This window comes from Python bivittatus, unplaced genomic scaffold (genome assembly GCF_059951505.1).
Source record: "Python bivittatus isolate LINGU-HERP-01145 unplaced genomic scaffold, Pbiv_v1 ctg000610_np1212, whole genome shotgun sequence".
In the NCBI taxonomy this organism is placed as follows: domain Eukaryota; kingdom Metazoa; phylum Chordata; class Lepidosauria; order Squamata; family Pythonidae; genus Python; species Python bivittatus.
The window spans coordinates 22,797,002-22,813,319 of NW_028277088.1; the positions used below are offsets into that span (position 1 = coordinate 22,797,002).

The following is a 16,318-nucleotide window of genomic DNA, read 5'->3' on the forward strand; positions in this document are numbered from 1 at the left end:
GGCAGCAGTTATGGAAATCAGGTAGATTCACTTCAGCTTCAATGCAAGAATTGAAGTGGAAGATTATAAATAATTGGCATTGAACTCCTGTTAGATTGGCACATATATATCAAAATTATTCTTCCAAATGTTGGCGAGGTTGCAAAAAAAAGTGGTCATTTTTTAATTTGGTGGTCATGTGATAAAGTTAGACCCTTCTGGCAAAAATTTTTGGAGAGATAAGTATTATCACTAAACAAAGAATTGAATGCTTTCCAGAGTTAGGCTTATTGAATATTTACAGGACCAAACCATAAGCTTAAAAATAAAGAATTGATTATCTATTTAATTTTAGCAGCCAAAATAATAATTGTGCAACAATGGAAAACTCCAGATAATATAACAACTGAGTTGTGGATTAGTATGGTTTCCTCAATTGCCACATTACAGAAAAATCACAGATAATGTAATGAGACTTCAGAAGCAGGAATTATATTTTTATCAAATTTGGTTGGATTTTAATGGTTTACTTTAATAGCAATAAATTATAATTTGTTGTACTCTTTATATATGATAAATTTTCACATGAATAGTACCCACCTCTTTGTACAACTCCACATTGTAGTTGGTCTTTTTTGTATTTTCTACATTTTTTTCTTTATATGTATGTTGAATTTATGTTAGTTACTTGATATTGCTTGAAATAAAATTAAATTAAAAATCTAAAAAAAGTATACAAATAGAAGACTGCATATCAAACCTGTTGTCCATCTTTAATGCCAAGCTTTTCTGCTAATTGTCTGTTTATTTCAACAATGTTTTCTTCTGTTTGACGATAATGTCTAATTTCCATCCAACCCAAGAATACAGGCTGATTCCCCCAAGAAGCTTTCACAACTTGATCCTATGAATTTCATAAAAAACACATTTATATTAAACAAACATTAAAAGGGGATATTTCATGTAAATAGACAAATATCCACATATAGACCAGAAAAAAAGCCTACTTCTCAAAGTTAGTTATTATGCTTTAAGAAACTGTTGATACTTATTTTTTAGAAGAGAATATATTTAGCTCAAGGTTGAACTGTGGAGTCCTTGGTGCTCTCTGAGCTTGGTTGTTTGCTTGCAGACGTTTCATTACTCAACTAGATAACCTCATCAATGCTAGTGAGTGTAGGATTTGCTCCCTGTTTATATACAGTAACTTGCTCTGCCAGTGTTGATGGGGGTTGCAGTTTTCTCCTTAGTAGTTGTAGGTAGAAGCCTACAAGCCGAATAAAAGCAGTTTTGTCCAAATCCTTAGCATTCAAAAACTTTCCAAAAAAACAACAGTATAGTTCCCCTTTTGTCATATATTGCAAAAAATAAAGATCTTACAAAGCTGGAAACACATAATTTTCTTTCTTTTTAAAGAAGAGACACTCACTCAGTGAATACCCAACTTGCAGTTCCGAAGGTTTTTTAATCTTAAAGAAGCAGTAAGAAAAAAGTTAATCTCCAAGGTGATTAAAAAGATGAGGTTTAGATGAACCTAGTCCTTAACAGGCTACATCAACAGCTCAGAGCATGGTGAAACATGCAACTCCCAGCTGACTGAAAGCAGCTGTAAAAACAAGGGTTTCTGCTTCTGACTCACAAAAACAAAACAAAAAACCAGCTGTCCAGAATGCATGAGAGTAATCTCAAGATCTCTCTTTTATACAGACAGAATTTTCAGCAGTCTGCATCCACATCCAACTGCCTTTCGGCCACAATGTCTCCTGCAGAGAGCGGGGTGTCACTTCGCTAGCCTCACCGGAAATGTGAATCCCATGTGTTGTGAAATTAAGGAGTTTTCATCATGTCTTCTGACTGCTAGGTGGTGTTCATGGATGTGCTCTGCTAGTCTTCTGTCTGTCCTACATAGTGGCTGTTATAGTCCTTACACTGTATGTTGTAGATGACACTTGTCTCTCCTTCTTGGGCTCCTGGGTCTTTTGGTTCACTGAAGATGCTTTGGAGGGCTTTAGTTACTAATGTGCCTACTTAAACAGGATGACAGAAATCCAATGAAAAAGATTGGCTTAAGCAAAAAATGAAGATAATATACGTCAAATTTCAAAACATAAAAACACATTGGTAATATAATAGGGAACCCAGAATGCAGCTCTAAAAGTTTCTGACTGAATGTCTTCCAGCTGTCTGAAATTTTTATATTGTAAATACAGATTTTGGATCCACACAGCATTTGGCTGAAATTCACCCAGCACGTTGCTCTAGAAACTTAGCTAGCAATCAGGAAACTATCAGCAGGAGAGCCAAGGATGAGGCTAACATAAGACACATTGCTTTTATTGCAGCTGCAAGAAGCTCAAATAATTAAGATGTAGAAAATTATTATTATTATTATTATTATTTTATCCCACCTTTTTAACATATAACTCAAGGTGGAAAACATACCTAAAACACCTCCCTCCTCCTCCTTTCCTCACAACAACACTGTGGGAATGGACTGGGCTGAGTGACTGGCCCAAAGTCACCAATCAATCAATCAAGCGACTAAGCCCTCTATTTATAATATACCCAGGGTTTGAATTTTACATATTTTTTTCCTGCTCTTTTTCAGCCCTGGATATGGAGGACACCTGTACATTTTTCAGCCTTGGAAGCAGAAGCAGCTACATCATCTTTTGTTAACAGTTCTGTCTGGTTTCAAGCTCCTTAATTTTGGCTTTAGCTTTTAATTTAGCTTTTTAGCTTCAGCCTTCAGAAGACCAGCTCCAATCCTCAGGGACCTGAAAGGAGCAGCCTTTTGGAAGGCCCGAAAGACCCGACTCTTTCCACAAGCATTCGGCTAGGATGGGGTTGAGTCAGGGGGTCAATAGTATGGGTGGCCTGGAGTTTGTTAATTTCAGTTTTAGTTCTTTGTTTCAAGAAAAGTTACAAAGTGAATACAGAACACAGCTCCCCATGATAATTGTTACACTGCACTAAGATACCATCCCATTAATATTACACTTTTTCCCCCCTTAAAATTATGACTAGTTTTTAATAGCATTTGCCACAATGAGAAAAAGAATTGACAGGCATTAGGGGGAAAAAATAAAGTATGCTATATCAGATTTAAAACTCCTATTCCTTTACTAGCTGTAGAAAGCTGAAAAATAATTTCAGATTACTCTCAGCACTGCAGCGCTTGAAAAATATAGCAAAGAAGCACCACTTCCCACTTCATGAAATTTTGATTGGTGGGGTCTAGGCAGAGAGCCTTTTCTGCTGCAGCGCCCGCCCTATGGAACATCCTGCCTCCTGAGATGCGGTGTGCCCCCTCCCTCATGGCCTTCAGGAAAGGGATTAAATCCTGGCTCTGCCAGAAGGCCTGGGGGCCAGAGGGGGGCCTGCACCTGTGGAGATGGCTGGTGGGGTGATGGGTTGTCCCCCCCCCAGCATCTTACAGGTTTTTTAGGGCTAAAATCATAGGAGGTTTTTAGAGCATTTTTAATATCTGTTTTTTAATTATTTATAGATTGTATCCATGTTTGGAGAGACCTGTGTTTTTTCTTCTTTTTTATTATTGTGAGCCGCCCAGAGTCTACCGTTGGGGGAGATGGGCGGCATACAAGTCTGAAAATAAATAAATAAATAAACAAACAAATAAATAAAAATTCAATGTCCTATGCAAGTAATCCCCAGTGGGTGGCAGCACCTACTCTTGGCAGATTTCGAAAACAAAAAGTCCAGTAAGACTAAATCAATGCTTAGATGGAAGACCACCAAGACATCCTACACCAGATGAAACTCGAAAGAACATCCGCAGAAAAAGGCAATTACAAATCGCTTCTGCAGTGTTGCCAAGAAACCTTCACAGGAACAACTATTTTTTTATTTAACCCTTTTCGGCTCGACCGAGTAACTGCTTTTACTTAGCATAGCTAATGAAGGGCATAAGTTGGCCTTTTTATACTATCTGGAGCCCGGCAAGAGCTCCAAGGCTCCAAGGTGCTGACAGCCTCATACTTCCATGCCCCATCACTGTTACCATAGAAACATGTCACCAAGAAAACTCTACTGCAACTGTGAATGGGCACTTGAATCTCAGCAAACAGGGCACACGAAGCGACTATGAGGCACCGTGAAAAACCGCGCGATCCCGGAGTGGAGGTTGGACAGCGGCCTTCCCAACTTCCTGTACCTGCTGCAGACGGAGACAGGAAACCAGCCCAGGCGGCAAGTGCAGAAAGCAGTCCTTGACGCCGCTCAGGGAGGCGCTCGCCGCGGCTACTCCGAATCCTCCCGCCCCCCACATAATCGCCGCCATCTCCGGCCATCCACGGCCAGGTGCCGGAAACAGCCGCCTTAGAGACCAGCCATAGCAAGTCGCGGCTCCTGATCGTCATCGGTCTGGCGGAACTACTGTTCCGGCTTCGATGCCCCCACCCTCTTTGGGGCAGCTAAGGTTATTGGATGGCCTATCTGCCTTCCCTTACTGTGATTGGATGAAGTACTACGGTTCTGCCTCATTCCCACGCCGGATTCAGTCTTCACCGATTTCTTTCCGCCCTTCCTTTGAGGGCCGTGGGTACTTGAGGGGGAGGAGCTAGATGACGGTTTGAAGAGGCGACAGAGGCTACGGAAGTGGAGAAGATGGCGGCGGTTGATACAGCTGAGAGCAGTCGCGGGAGCGAGGTTGGTGGTGTCTGTCAGCACCACGCGCAGCAAACGATATGCGCCTCGCGCGCTAGGTATCGGGAAGGGCGCAGGCCACGAGCAGTGAAGGTAAAGGAGAAAGAGTTGTGTCACTTCCTCGTCTTTTTAAATCCGCTCTCTGATGCTTTCATAGAAGTATTTTGCTGGGATCTCTGTAGGAAGCCTACAAGCCGAATAAAAGCAGATCTGCCCTCTTCCCCTTTTTGTTTACCTACACACTCGCGGCACCTATATAGGGAGATGGAATGATTGGTAGACTGCGTCTGAAAATGGAGGTTGTGTTTAGCTGTTACGACTGTTGTTCCCTGATCAGGCATCTCTCAGTTTGCTCCCTTTTAAAGCATAATGGATAATTATTGGAATTCTTACAGGTGTTAGATCATTCTTGTATAGATGAACCCCGTGCCAGTTTACTGGCACAAGTAGAAGCAGTAGTCTTTTGAGTGGTTGTAGTGTGTCCCTGGTTTTACCACTTAAATGCCAAATGATGTTTTTTATTGTTGTGAAGCTTCTACTTTCTGTTAATCCAACAGAAAATTTGAACAATAATTTCCAATGTCATGACCAGGCTCTAAGCCATGGCTGTTGTTGGTCTGATGAGAACACTCAGTTTCTCTCAAATGTTTTTGAAATATCCAGGATAGTAGCTAAGTTTTGCACAGTTGCTATTTTTATTAAGAGGTTAAAAATTTAGAAACCTTGCTATAATACAGTTAATACTGATACCTTTATCCTTCCTATACAGTATGTAAGACTAGGCAATCTTTTAATTTTCTGAACTTAGTTTATACAAGTCCCCAGGTTAAGTACGCTCAATTTAAGGACGACCCATAGTTAAGAATGGAGCCTACTGTAGCAAAATTCAAGTTAAATACACAATGATTTGAGTTCATTACACGATACTACTTACACAATAATACTGTTCCAGCTTACATACAAATTCAGCTTAAGGACAGACCTTGGGAACAGAACTCATTCTTAAACTGGGGACTAACTGTACTGTTTTACCCACTATCTATGGTGTTTTTTTCCATTGACTTTTTAAATTTTATTTTACCTTATATTATTTTCCTTTTAATTTTTTGGTCTGTTTTTACTCTGGAATTTGCATTGTTACTTTTATCTGGTCTCAGAGCATTAATAAACTATCAAAAATATGATTGCTTGGGTTCATTCAACAGACTAAACTACAACCAAACAAGCCATATTGCATGTTAGTACCATGGATGAATTTGATCACTAATGCTAAAATACAGAACTTCTAACACATTCCTTTAAAGTTGTTATACTATATTAATGTAAACAATTAGGTTCAAAATAGAATGGCTCACTTTCATTCTTAAAAATGTTTAATAAGCATATGTTTCAGATTGATACCTTTATTCCATAATAAGTATTAAAGTGGCTTTGTTTTTCAGGTTTATACTGTCAATTTAGAGTCTCGATATTTGTTAATTCAAGGTGTTCCTGCATTGGGGGTTATGAAAGAACTAATTGAACTATTTGCATTATATGGTACCATCGAGGAATATAATCCACTAGATGGCTATCCAGCAGAAGAATTTACTGAAGTGTATCTGATCAAGTTTTTAAAAATACAGAGTGCAAGGTATGTATAGATTGCTTTTGTTGTATTCTAGAATCCCTACTTGTTTAATATTGAAACTTCTTTTATATATCAGTTTTATGTAGACCACAAAACCTATCTTTATAATGTCAAAACTGAACTTACTGGTTTAAAGAGATCTTAACTTCAACAAGATTGAGTAGTCTTTAACGTTAAGTATTATTTTCTTTCTTTTAGGATAGCCAAAAGAAAACTGGATGAGCGGAGTTTCTTTGGCAGTTTGCTACATGTATGCTATGCTCCAGAATTTGAGAGCGTACAAGAGACCAGAGACAAACTAAGAGACAGACGAAAATATATAGCAAAGGCAACCAATGCCAAAGGTTTGTGGTTTTAACTATTTTGAATCAGTAAAAGGCAAGAACAAGCCACTTTTTTATAATTACCAGAAAAACCCAACATTAATTTGCCAGTGTTGCCATCAGAAGTCAAGCTCAACTCAAGGAAGACTTTACATTTACTATTTGAAAAGTTAAATTTTCTTTGTTTTTATACTCTCATTAAGAATCTCTCTTGTATTATTTCAAATCCAAATAGTTTGGAATGGAAAAATGAAAGGCTGGAAGCAAAGAAAGAGCACTGTCTGAGTATTTACAGGATTTACTTTGAACTAAATTTAGCTAATTTTCCTTTTTTCCTTAGTTCATGTGTTTAATTTCTTTTGCTTATTACTCCATACTACATTTTTGCACTCTACATAACAATGTTCACCCCAAAAGAAAACAGAATGATGGATGTTTATGTAATTTATTGCAATAATCCAATTCTTTGAAGATGCATATAAAACCATCATACCAAAAGCATAGCAGAACAAAGCTGGCTTGGAGGGAATTTTTCTGTAACTCTCAGTTAATACATTAAAACATTTTTTCTTACTGCTCCATCAAATAAATCCTCCCTGTTTCCTACCGTGGTAAATTGTGAACAAAAGTAAAATTCACTTGAAAAATGCCTTTGTTTACTATGCACTAAAAAAGTAATACATTATTTTCTTGTGTTTTAAGAGCAATCACTGGAGACAAAACAGGATTCTAGTGTACATTCTTCAAAAATCATGCAGTTAGATCGTGGATCATGGACATCTGAGACAGCCATTAGCAAATGGAATCCAGCAACATATACACAGGACTTTGGTCAATCCTGTTGCACATTATCATTGAAACATGTTATATCTCCTTCAGAACAGCATTATCAGAATATGTTAGCGGCACCTCACTATACTGGTGACTGTGCTACAACATCTACATGCTTTAGCCAAAGGACAAGAATGGATCAGAGGCCACAGCAAAGAGTACATAACACATTGTCTTGTTGGAACCTAGAAAGAAAGGTTCCATCTGATGAAGGGCTTGGAAGATTCATGCCCCGAACTACTCAACTGCAGGAACGAAAAAGAAGAAGAGATGAAGACAACAAACTTGCCCTTTTGGGAAGAGAGACTAATAAAGAAATCATTATTGGTCCCCGGCTACCAGAAATACCTAAAATAGACATGGATGACCATTCACTGAACACCTCAGCAAACTTAATTCGTAACAGACTAAAGAAGGTGGGCTAATAATTTCTTATTCAATGCTGTGAAAATATATAGTTCTAACATAATATAGAATTTGCATGTACTAATTATTTTGCAGCAGCTTAATCTCTCCTATTCTATTATGGATGCATATAATGTACTAACTTTAATTTTTTTTTTTCCAAACTAGATTGCTGTTCCAGTTCAGACTTCAAACTCACCTGAAGAATTATCAGTGAAAAATCAAACAAAACAAGTAATAAAGCAGAGGCGGCGAATATAAATATTTCTGCTTATAAGTTATATTTATATTTGACTCACAACAGGTAGGGCTCGGGCTGTTTCTAGAGCAAAGAAATATGGCTTGATTTGTTAACATTAAACTCTTTTTGTGAATTTAAAGTTATTATCCATTATGTTGAAATTTGTTAATGGCTATGAATGTTATCTCCTTATTTTTTTGTACTCCTAGTGATATACTATGGTGCAACACACTGGGTATATCAAGCTATAGTACATCATGACCGTTCTCTCATACAGTCTGTTTTACTTGCAGATCTACAAATCAGGAGCATCTTGGAAAGCTTGTGATTCAAAGGACATCCTGCACTGTAAAGGAAATATTATAAAAATTAAAGACATCTATAACAAACTTATATCCAAAGAACAGTGCCTACACATTTGAAAATGTCTAATAAAATACTGAGTTTAGGTCCAATCCCCCACTTTAAGTGGCAGATTTTAAGAGCTAGTAGTGGTTAAGGTGCTGGCCTAGAAACCAGGAGACTCTGAGTTGTAGGTGTCCCTTAGGCATGAAAGCTAGCTAGGTGACTTTGTTTGGGCCAATCTCTCTCTCTCTCAGCCCAGCCCACTTCACAAGGTGGTTGTTGTGGGGAAAATAGGAGGCGGGAGTATTAGGTATGTTTGCTACCTTGTATTATATATAAAAAGGCAGAATAAAAATATAATAATCCATGTTATACCATAATTTATTAAAATGATTTGCCAGATTTCTTTCTTTCTTTCTTTCTTTCTTTCTTTCTTTCTTTCTTTCTTTCTTTCTTTCTTTCTTTCTTTCTTTCTTTCTTTCTTTCTTTCGAGAAATAAAAGTTCAAGGTCTCCCTAACTATCTAAAACTAGTTACATCATTCTTTGGATCTTTATTTATTGTACATCTATATTTTCTTTTCATATAAAATTCTGTCCCATTATCAAGTGATAAATAAACATAAAAGACATTCTGATGCTTTCATTTTAAAACACCTGGTTTACAGAAATCCATGTAGCTAGACAGTTTGTACAGTGGCTACACATTAATACATCCCCAGGAAAATATTTCTTTGTTGCAGTAATTGAGAAATTCCCTCACATTCATTACAAGAGAATATTTATTTTAAAAGTTCCTACTCTGTTAAGATACTGCATTAGTATCTGATGATGTGCTTTTCCGAAAGACTCCAAATGTTATGTGAATGATTGAAATGGCCAACTTTACAACAGTTTTATATTTCCACAAGAGTGCTGAGAATACGTGGAAGTGTTTCATAAGCTTTTCTATAATAGTTCATCCCCTACCCCTGCCCCCAGAAACTCATCTGCCCCATTAAACTATTCTTGGTGAATCTTTAAGATGACATTCTCTTTAACAGTAAATTAACTGGGGAAAATTAAGTCTTCCTTTCAGATAAAAAAGCATTTAACTGTTCAATATGTATTTATATATTTGAACCTGATCAACTAGTAACTCCATGAACTCTGATATAGGGGCCACTTTTAAATGATAGCTTTTTTTCATATTATTCAGAAAAGTGGAAAATGGTCTGTTTTGAAAAATTAAAAAAGCAAAAGCAAATACTTTGGCTAAAACAAATCCAGATCTTTTGGTTAAATTAGCCAGAAGTGGAATACATAATTTATGTTCAGGTTTGGGAAGCGTAATCTACAGATATAAAAAAAGCATAGCTCTTTAGTCCTGGGCTAAAATTATTTTAGATCAAAGAAAAGACTTTAGTTAAACCATGCTGAAATATGGTTGGCTTGCTTATTAATCAGCCTTGAAAGGCTCTCATATTATACAACTTTATAATGATTTTGGTTAGACTCATTCAATGACTGCTCAAAAGATCTCAGTAACTTCAGTTTTGTATTTAGCTCAAATCTAGAGTAGGAATATAATTTTATTGCATCCAATCAGTTTGACTTTTTCATAATAAAGTTACTAATATGTTAACTGGAAGTGCTATGAGTAATATACCCTATGATTATATTTAATACATTAAGGGACATGTTTTAGGCCTGCTAATTATTCCTTATAGCTCTGTATAGGCTACATAAATACCTTCATATCAGGTAAACATGGTCCAAATGCTTCCAAGAGGAGATTTTCATCTCTTACTGCCTTTTCAAAATCCACAAAAGAGACTTTGCCATCATGGTCATAGTCCTATGAGAGAAAATATTTTAACCAATATAATTACTGTATTTAGATTATAGCGTTAGACATAATTATTGGGAGCCAAACACAATTGGAATTACATGCATGGTATTTTTTTATTGGCATGCCAGTAAAATTTTATGTAATTGCTACTGTACAAGCTTATTTACTTTAAAAAAAAAAACATTGTTCTAATATTGTTCCAGACTCTGATTTGGAATTGCCAATTAATGCAATAGATTCCCAAGATTATCTGTTTAGTTACTCTTGGATTGATTTCATTTCTGGTTTTTTTTTTCAGTCCACTAAACGTGTGAACAAAGCTAAACTAGGTTAATTGGGTAAACTATTAGCATAATTTAAACCCGAGGAGTTATATTTTTAAGTTTATTATACTTGCCATTTTCTTCAATGTTATTTCTACTAAATCTTTAATTCCTTCATCGGGATCTTCTTCTGATGGCTGTTTTAACAGACTGTTCTTCAGCATATGAAACATTTCCTCTCGTGAAATATATCCATCACCATTGAGGTCATAAACTTCAAAGCAGTCTTTAGAAGGGATAACTCCATTACTACATTCATGTCAAACAAAATGCTTTCCAGATAATTGAAAATAAGAGTTACTAAATTATAATTAAGGAAAGGAGGCCCAAGTATTTTGTAATAAATTAGACTGTATATACTGTATATATTGTATAGGCTATATAGACTATACAATATACTATACTTTCATAATGTACTTCATAATGAATTTGCCCTAAATTTCAGATTAACATGAAAACTGACTTTTTACTAGAAAAATCTTACATTTCATCTTTTCTTCCAGAGTCCCCCGAAGAAATATTGATAAGCCTTCTACCCATTCTGTTACACCAACACAGCTGTCATTATCTTTGTCGAAAGCACGGAACACTGAAAGAAAAATAAAGATCATTGTAAAGTTTTATTTTAGAATTGGCATTTGCATTAAGATATACTGTATCTTGAGTGTGTATCATTACATTACATAAACCTGAGAATGTGGGCAACAGAATGTTGGCTTGCAAGATACTCACTAGCTCCAGCTTACATAGAATAGTGTGAGCATGTTTAACCAAAATTTGCCAGAACTGACCAGTACTGTTCTTACCATTAGGCAAGGAATGCTATATGTTGCATAGGTACAACTAAGGCTGGTAGCCTAGCCAGCATCTTCTCTGTCTTACCAAAAAGCACTGTGTGAATGCCTTGATTGAAAAAAGCCTTGATGGGTGGTCAATATCTTTGAGCCCATCTAATGATGACCATGGCATAAGGAAAATTGTGAATTTGAATGTAAGAGGTAAAAAGCACGAATTAACAAATGAAAGAAAGAATAATAGATGTCTGTGAAACTAAGAGAAAGAGGAAGGCTGTAATAGTTTCAAATTAAGATAGTCAGATCTTATGGAATGGAGTTGATGAACATTTATTATTTATTGCCATCATTTGTATACTGCCTCTATCTGAGACTTGACAACACAATAAAAGTAATGAAACAGCAACCCCAAAATAGAGTAATCCCCAAAGTCATAACATCACATCATAAAATCTCATAATAAATATATCTCAGGCATCAGACACGTGAAGGCCAGTCCTAAAACGAGACATCCCCTAGGTAGCTCCTCCAATGCCTCTGCAAAAGAGGATATCTTCATAGTCTTTCATGTTTTTGATATGATGTGGAGGTCTGCTATTCAAATCTTACTGAATCTAATCAAGGTCCTGGAAAATTTAAAATAGCTAAACTGGGAAGTTGAAAAATATCCCAGAAGAAGTCAGTGGCACATCACTTCCATATTGTCACATGGAAGTCTCGAGGAGTCAAGCTCAACTTCAAGGAGGCTTTATATTTTACACCACATATTGCCCAATACAGTGTACTTAAGTACACTGACCAGTGTTTAAAGTCAGTTTATAGCTGAAATTTCCAAATCTTTATTAAAATTACAATCTGCACTTCTAGCTCTGAGTGAATATGAACAGGATTGTACTACAAATATTTTACTAGAGCTACTGCTATTTGTTACATATTAATATTATTTAGGGACATTAAAAAGGCCAAATGATTCGGTAACCCAAAGAATACAGTGATCAAATAATATCAACAATTACTCATCGACAGAACTCATTATGCAGGGATATTACTCAAGATTTATTAATTACGAATAATGAACCACATAAGTAAAATCGGAACAATTTGAACTTCCATGCGATTTTCATGATTTACTCGACATAGAAATGTTTTCAAAACTGCTATCTGAAATAACTTTTAATGGCTATCTTAAAACTTTTCATAAATACCTTAAAATACAGTAATTTATAACCATTCATTTAATTTTACCTCTGTCCATAATCATGTCATCTGTCATTCCAAATGTGACATGCAGAATATTGCGAAATGAGTTGCGATCTAAACCAACAACAGCATGCCGGTCGCTGGGTTCCACATCCAAGTTGTTGAAAAGCTTTATGAGACATTCCACTTCAAATCTATTAACTACAAAAGGAAACAGTTATGACAAGGAAGATTTATCCCATTTTTTTCAGCATCGAATGTAAATTTGAATATGCATCTCCCTGACCCTTGTTTGATAGACTCTAACGTTGCCGTTCTCAACTCGGTTACTCCACTGACTAGGAATTCTGGGAGTTGTAGTTTCAGCATTTCTGGACGGGAAGCCCTATCTTAACCAGTCTAGATAACAATAGAAGAGCAATTGGCACGAATTCACACAGCGATTAATGAATTCAGGAGCAGCTGGGTTAAAAAAGTACAGAAGGAGAGAGCAGCCCCATATTCACTCACAATGTTTAGCGGATTTGCACAGCGATTCAGCAAGCTTCTGCAGCTTCTTTCTGTTCATTTTGAGCTTCCTTGCTTCCGCTTAGCCCGGTCGTCACAAGCCACGCGGTTCCCATGGCAACAACAGAGGGAATGTGGCCGCTCGGCCCGGATGTAAGAAGGTCAAAGGCATCCATAGGCCGGACTGGCAAGTTCCGGCACGTTTTTTCGTTCCTGCTCGCGGAAGGCAAAACACGGCTCTGGGGCTCTGAGCTGGATCACCCGGCTGGTTTTGCGCGAGGAGGGACCGCAGACCGAGCAAACGGGAGAGGCGGGAAATAGGGTGGCAGCAACCCCCCCCCCCCCACGATCCCAAACCCCCTGGCTGGACCTTTTGCGGAGATTCAAGGCAAAGGCGTTTTTCGCGTCGAATTTTAAAAACTATGGAGATTTTTTAAAATATGGCTATAATTAAACAGGAAGGAGTTTCATCACTGTTGTCGCAATATTTTAGCTGAGCCCCAGGAAGTATCTTGGTTACTTGGCTTTTCCCATTTTCCTTAAAAGGACTCTCCTGGAACTGCTCTGTAACAAAGACGTCGCTAACATTTCCCTGGAGTGCAGCTGAACTCTTGTCCTTGTTTCTTGGTAATGTAGAAGTGCCGTTGCTGTGTTCTAGGATGCTTTTTTGAGTTCTCAGTCTAATCTACAATTATGGGATTCCCTGATGCTTTCCCATCCAATTACTGATGTAGTTCAACCTTGCTAAAAGTTTAAAGCCGAAAGCATCCTTGGAAAAAGAGATAATCCATTCCAATCCTGGATGACAATGGCAGATGTCCATCTAATCCAAGGGTCCCCAAACTCTTCAGTTTATCAACCCCTTCATGAAGTTTCAGATTATTCATTGACCCCCAAACAGTATATGAACATAATAAATACTACTTCAACTAATAGAACTGCTACTGATAATAAGAACATTGACCCCTTGGAGGTCGATATTGGCCACTTTGGGGAATCCTGATATAAACAGTAAAGTCTTGCGATTGAGCTTGAACCCTAATGACTACATGAACACCACCATGCTTTGACATCAATATGGATGGCCAGACATTTCCATCTTCAGGGATATTTTGTCTGATTCCCAGCCTAGTCTATAACTGGCTATGTTTAGCGTTTCAGTTGCTGTAACTGCTGTGACAGTTTGTCTCTAGTCTCTGCTTACAAGGTCCCATGTGAAGGAGAACCCATCACTTTTCAATGGCGTCTGTGCTCTCATTGAGTAGCTGTCATGTTAATAAGCTTTTAATACTTTGCTGCTTCCTTGAAGTTTCCAGTCTAGCTCTAATCCTGCCTTCCTTTGCCTTCTATGAGGCTATGAGAGGCAGGTGGGTAGATTATTTATTTAATTTATCTAGCACCTCAATCCTCATGGACTCTAGTAGTATAGTAATTAAAGGTTTTATGGAACAGGAAATATGTTAAGCACTATGTTTATCTTTTCACTTTTGTTGTTAGAATCATTTAAATGATAATGTAGACTGAATTAGTTGAATTAATTAAAGAATGGGATTGGAGCTCTTTATTATTTTTCTAATTCCATTCATTTAATTGGGAATAGAATTCCACTAGAGTGGAATCCAAGCTATATACAGTACACTAGTAACAAAGGTATTTCTCTGGCATTTGCTTTCTTCAGTTTATGGTTTTCTAAACCTTAGATTTATTAAGGAGGGAGTGAATTGGGGGAATATATTAGAAATAAATAATAAATAATAAATCAGCAGCAGTATAGTAATTCTTTGACATTCACTGTAAAAGCAACAAGATGGTAGAAATTTTTTTTCATGGGATTCAGCTGGTCTTTTGTTCAGCAAAAATCTTAATATGTAAACTGTAGGATGCTCTCCACTATTTAGCACTGCTGAAATGAATCTTATTTTGCTTAACTTTATTTTCTAATTTTTGACATGCTTTTCCTTCCTTTTAAAAAAAATTCCCTAGTCTTCACTTACATCCTTTTTTCTCTTTTTACCCCAATCACTGCTCTTCCTTTGTCACTCAATATTTCACTATTCACATATATTCCTCCATATTAGTCTCTCAACTAATATCTCATCTGATTCCCACACCAACTCTAATCACTCAGTAGTGTTAGGCTGCTCACTTTCCATATTTTTTTTTTTTTTTTTTGTCTGCGCTCAGTCATTGCTGACCCTGCAGTGACTGCTTGGACGAGTCCTTGCAGTTTTCAAGGCAATTGTTTTTCGGAAGTGGTTTGCCAGAGCCTCCTTCCTAGAGCAGAGCCCAGCTGGCGAGCGCAGGAGGCGGGGTTTCCGTTGCTTCGCGCCCTTTTCGGGCGCGCACAGTTTTTCGCGCTTACCAGCAACTGCTCCCAACTCCTTTTTGCAAGGCGCCGCCAGCATTTTTCCTCCCACCGGAGTGAGAGTCCCCATTTATCTAGTCACGTGAGTTTTCGACCTGTTGGGTTGTAACAAGTGTCAACTCCCATCTCTTTTATGGGACTAAATAAAGCTGCTGCAATTAAATAATTTCTTGCTCTTATAGCCAGCTTCTCCAGATGCTATCATCCTTCATATTATTACACTCATCAAGCCCGTAACAGTCCATCAAGGCCATGGTGGCCTCAAAAGGGACATTCTGTTGTTATCCTATAATAACAATTTCAAACTTTTGATCTTCAGAAACCTCATATTAAGACAGTTGTTAGCCATAGTAATTATGTTAAGTCTGCCATATTCATGTGGAGATTGATTGATTGATCTAATTTATATAGCTACCCACCTCACAAAACAAGCGATGCTGGGTAGCGTACAACAAGCTAAAACAGTTAATAAATACCTAACACTATTATCATTATTAATTATTAAAAACAATAAAAGCTATAAAAATAGAATTAAAACAGAATAGTAAATGAAGGGATGTTAATAATAATGGAGCCACCTCACTAGTTCACCTGTCCCCTGGGGTTCCCAGGCCTGGTGGCATAACCAGGTCTTGAGGGACCTACGGAAGTTCAGAAGTGATGAGGCCAACCTCACCTCAGGGCAGAGAAGATTCCACAACGTGGGTACCCCAGCAGAAAGGGCCTGCTGCCTAGGGCCCACCAAATGTAGTTCTCTAGATGACAGAACCTGTAACAGGCCCTCTCTGCCAGATCTCATGGGACAGGAAGATGAAATCAGGGAGAGATGGTCCCTCAAATAACCTGGTCCCATGCCATGAAGGGCTTAAAAGGTCAACATC

General features: G+C 37.5%; 3 protein-coding genes across 7 annotated transcripts in view; 1 reads left to right on the top strand and 2 right to left on the bottom strand.

Moving 5' to 3' along the window:
* PEX1 (peroxisomal biogenesis factor 1) overlaps positions 1-4,347 on the bottom strand; it is a 40,236-nt gene extending 35,889 nt beyond the window's left edge. For 2 of the 4 annotated variants that reach the window (XM_088150561.1, XM_088150558.1), the window contains exons 1-2: positions 4,154-4,347; positions 740-883 (exon numbers count right to left, since the gene is read on the bottom strand). In XM_088150561.1, coding sequence (XP_088006687.1) covers positions 740-883; positions 4,154-4,279 — 270 coding nt within the window. In that variant the 5' untranslated portion in view covers positions 4,280-4,347. Of the gene's footprint in view, positions 1-739; positions 884-1,777; positions 2,007-4,153 lie in introns of all 4 variants that reach the window. The other 2 variants (XM_088150560.1, XM_088150559.1) reach the window with 2 other exon arrangements.
* A 223-nt stretch (positions 4,348-4,570) lies between these two features.
* RBM48 (RNA binding motif protein 48) lies at positions 4,571-10,199 on the top strand. Of its 2 annotated transcripts, none has more exons than XM_015890361.3 (6): positions 4,571-4,737; positions 6,087-6,277; positions 6,473-6,618; positions 7,300-7,844; positions 8,002-8,137; positions 8,368-10,199. In XM_015890361.3, exons 1-5 carry the CDS (start codon positions 4,606-4,608, stop codon positions 8,092-8,094), a joined length of 1,107 nt encoding a protein of 368 aa, XP_015745847.1. In that variant the 5' UTR covers positions 4,571-4,605; the 3' UTR covers positions 8,095-8,137; positions 8,368-10,199. The 2 variants fall into 2 exon arrangements, with proteins under 2 accessions (XP_015745847.1, XP_088006694.1); XM_088150568.1 differs by having other exon boundaries at positions 4,601-4,737; positions 6,130-6,277.
* Positions 8,291-14,623, bottom strand: CLXN (calaxin). Its single transcript, XM_015890362.3, has 6 exons — positions 13,076-14,623; positions 12,611-12,766; positions 11,056-11,160; positions 10,646-10,797; positions 10,150-10,254; positions 8,291-8,420 (listed from the first exon to the last, which is right to left on the bottom strand). Exons 1-6 carry the CDS (start codon positions 13,131-13,133, stop codon positions 8,370-8,372), a joined length of 627 nt encoding a protein of 208 aa, XP_015745848.2. The 5' UTR covers positions 13,134-14,623; the 3' UTR covers positions 8,291-8,369.
* Between the last annotated feature and the right edge of the window lie 1,695 nt (positions 14,624-16,318).

Excerpts from the sequence above, each read along its gene's own strand:
- RBM48 (XM_015890361.3), top strand. The coding sequence starts at position 4,606 with ATGGCGGCGGTTGATACAGCTGAGAGCAGTCGCGGGAGCGAGGTTGGT. Across the intron at positions 6,278-6,472 it reads TTAAAAATACAGAGTGCAAG|GATAGCCAAAAGAAAACTGG; the intron begins GTATGTATAGAT and ends TCTTTCTTTTAG. Across the intron at positions 6,619-7,299 it reads AAAGGCAACCAATGCCAAAG|AGCAATCACTGGAGACAAAA; the intron begins GTTTGTGGTTTT and ends TTGTGTTTTAAG.
- CLXN (XM_015890362.3), bottom strand. The coding sequence starts at position 13,133 with ATGAACAGAAAGAAGCTGCAGAAGCTTGCTGAATCGCTGTGCAAATCC. Across the intron at positions 10,798-11,055 it reads TCTGGAAGAAAAGATGAAAT|ACTGCTTTGAAGTTTATGAC; the intron begins GTAAGATTTTTC and ends TCCCTTCTAAAG. Across the intron at positions 10,255-10,645 it reads AAATAACATTGAAGAAAATG|GACTATGACCATGATGGCAA; the intron begins GCAAGTATAATA and ends TTTCTCTCATAG.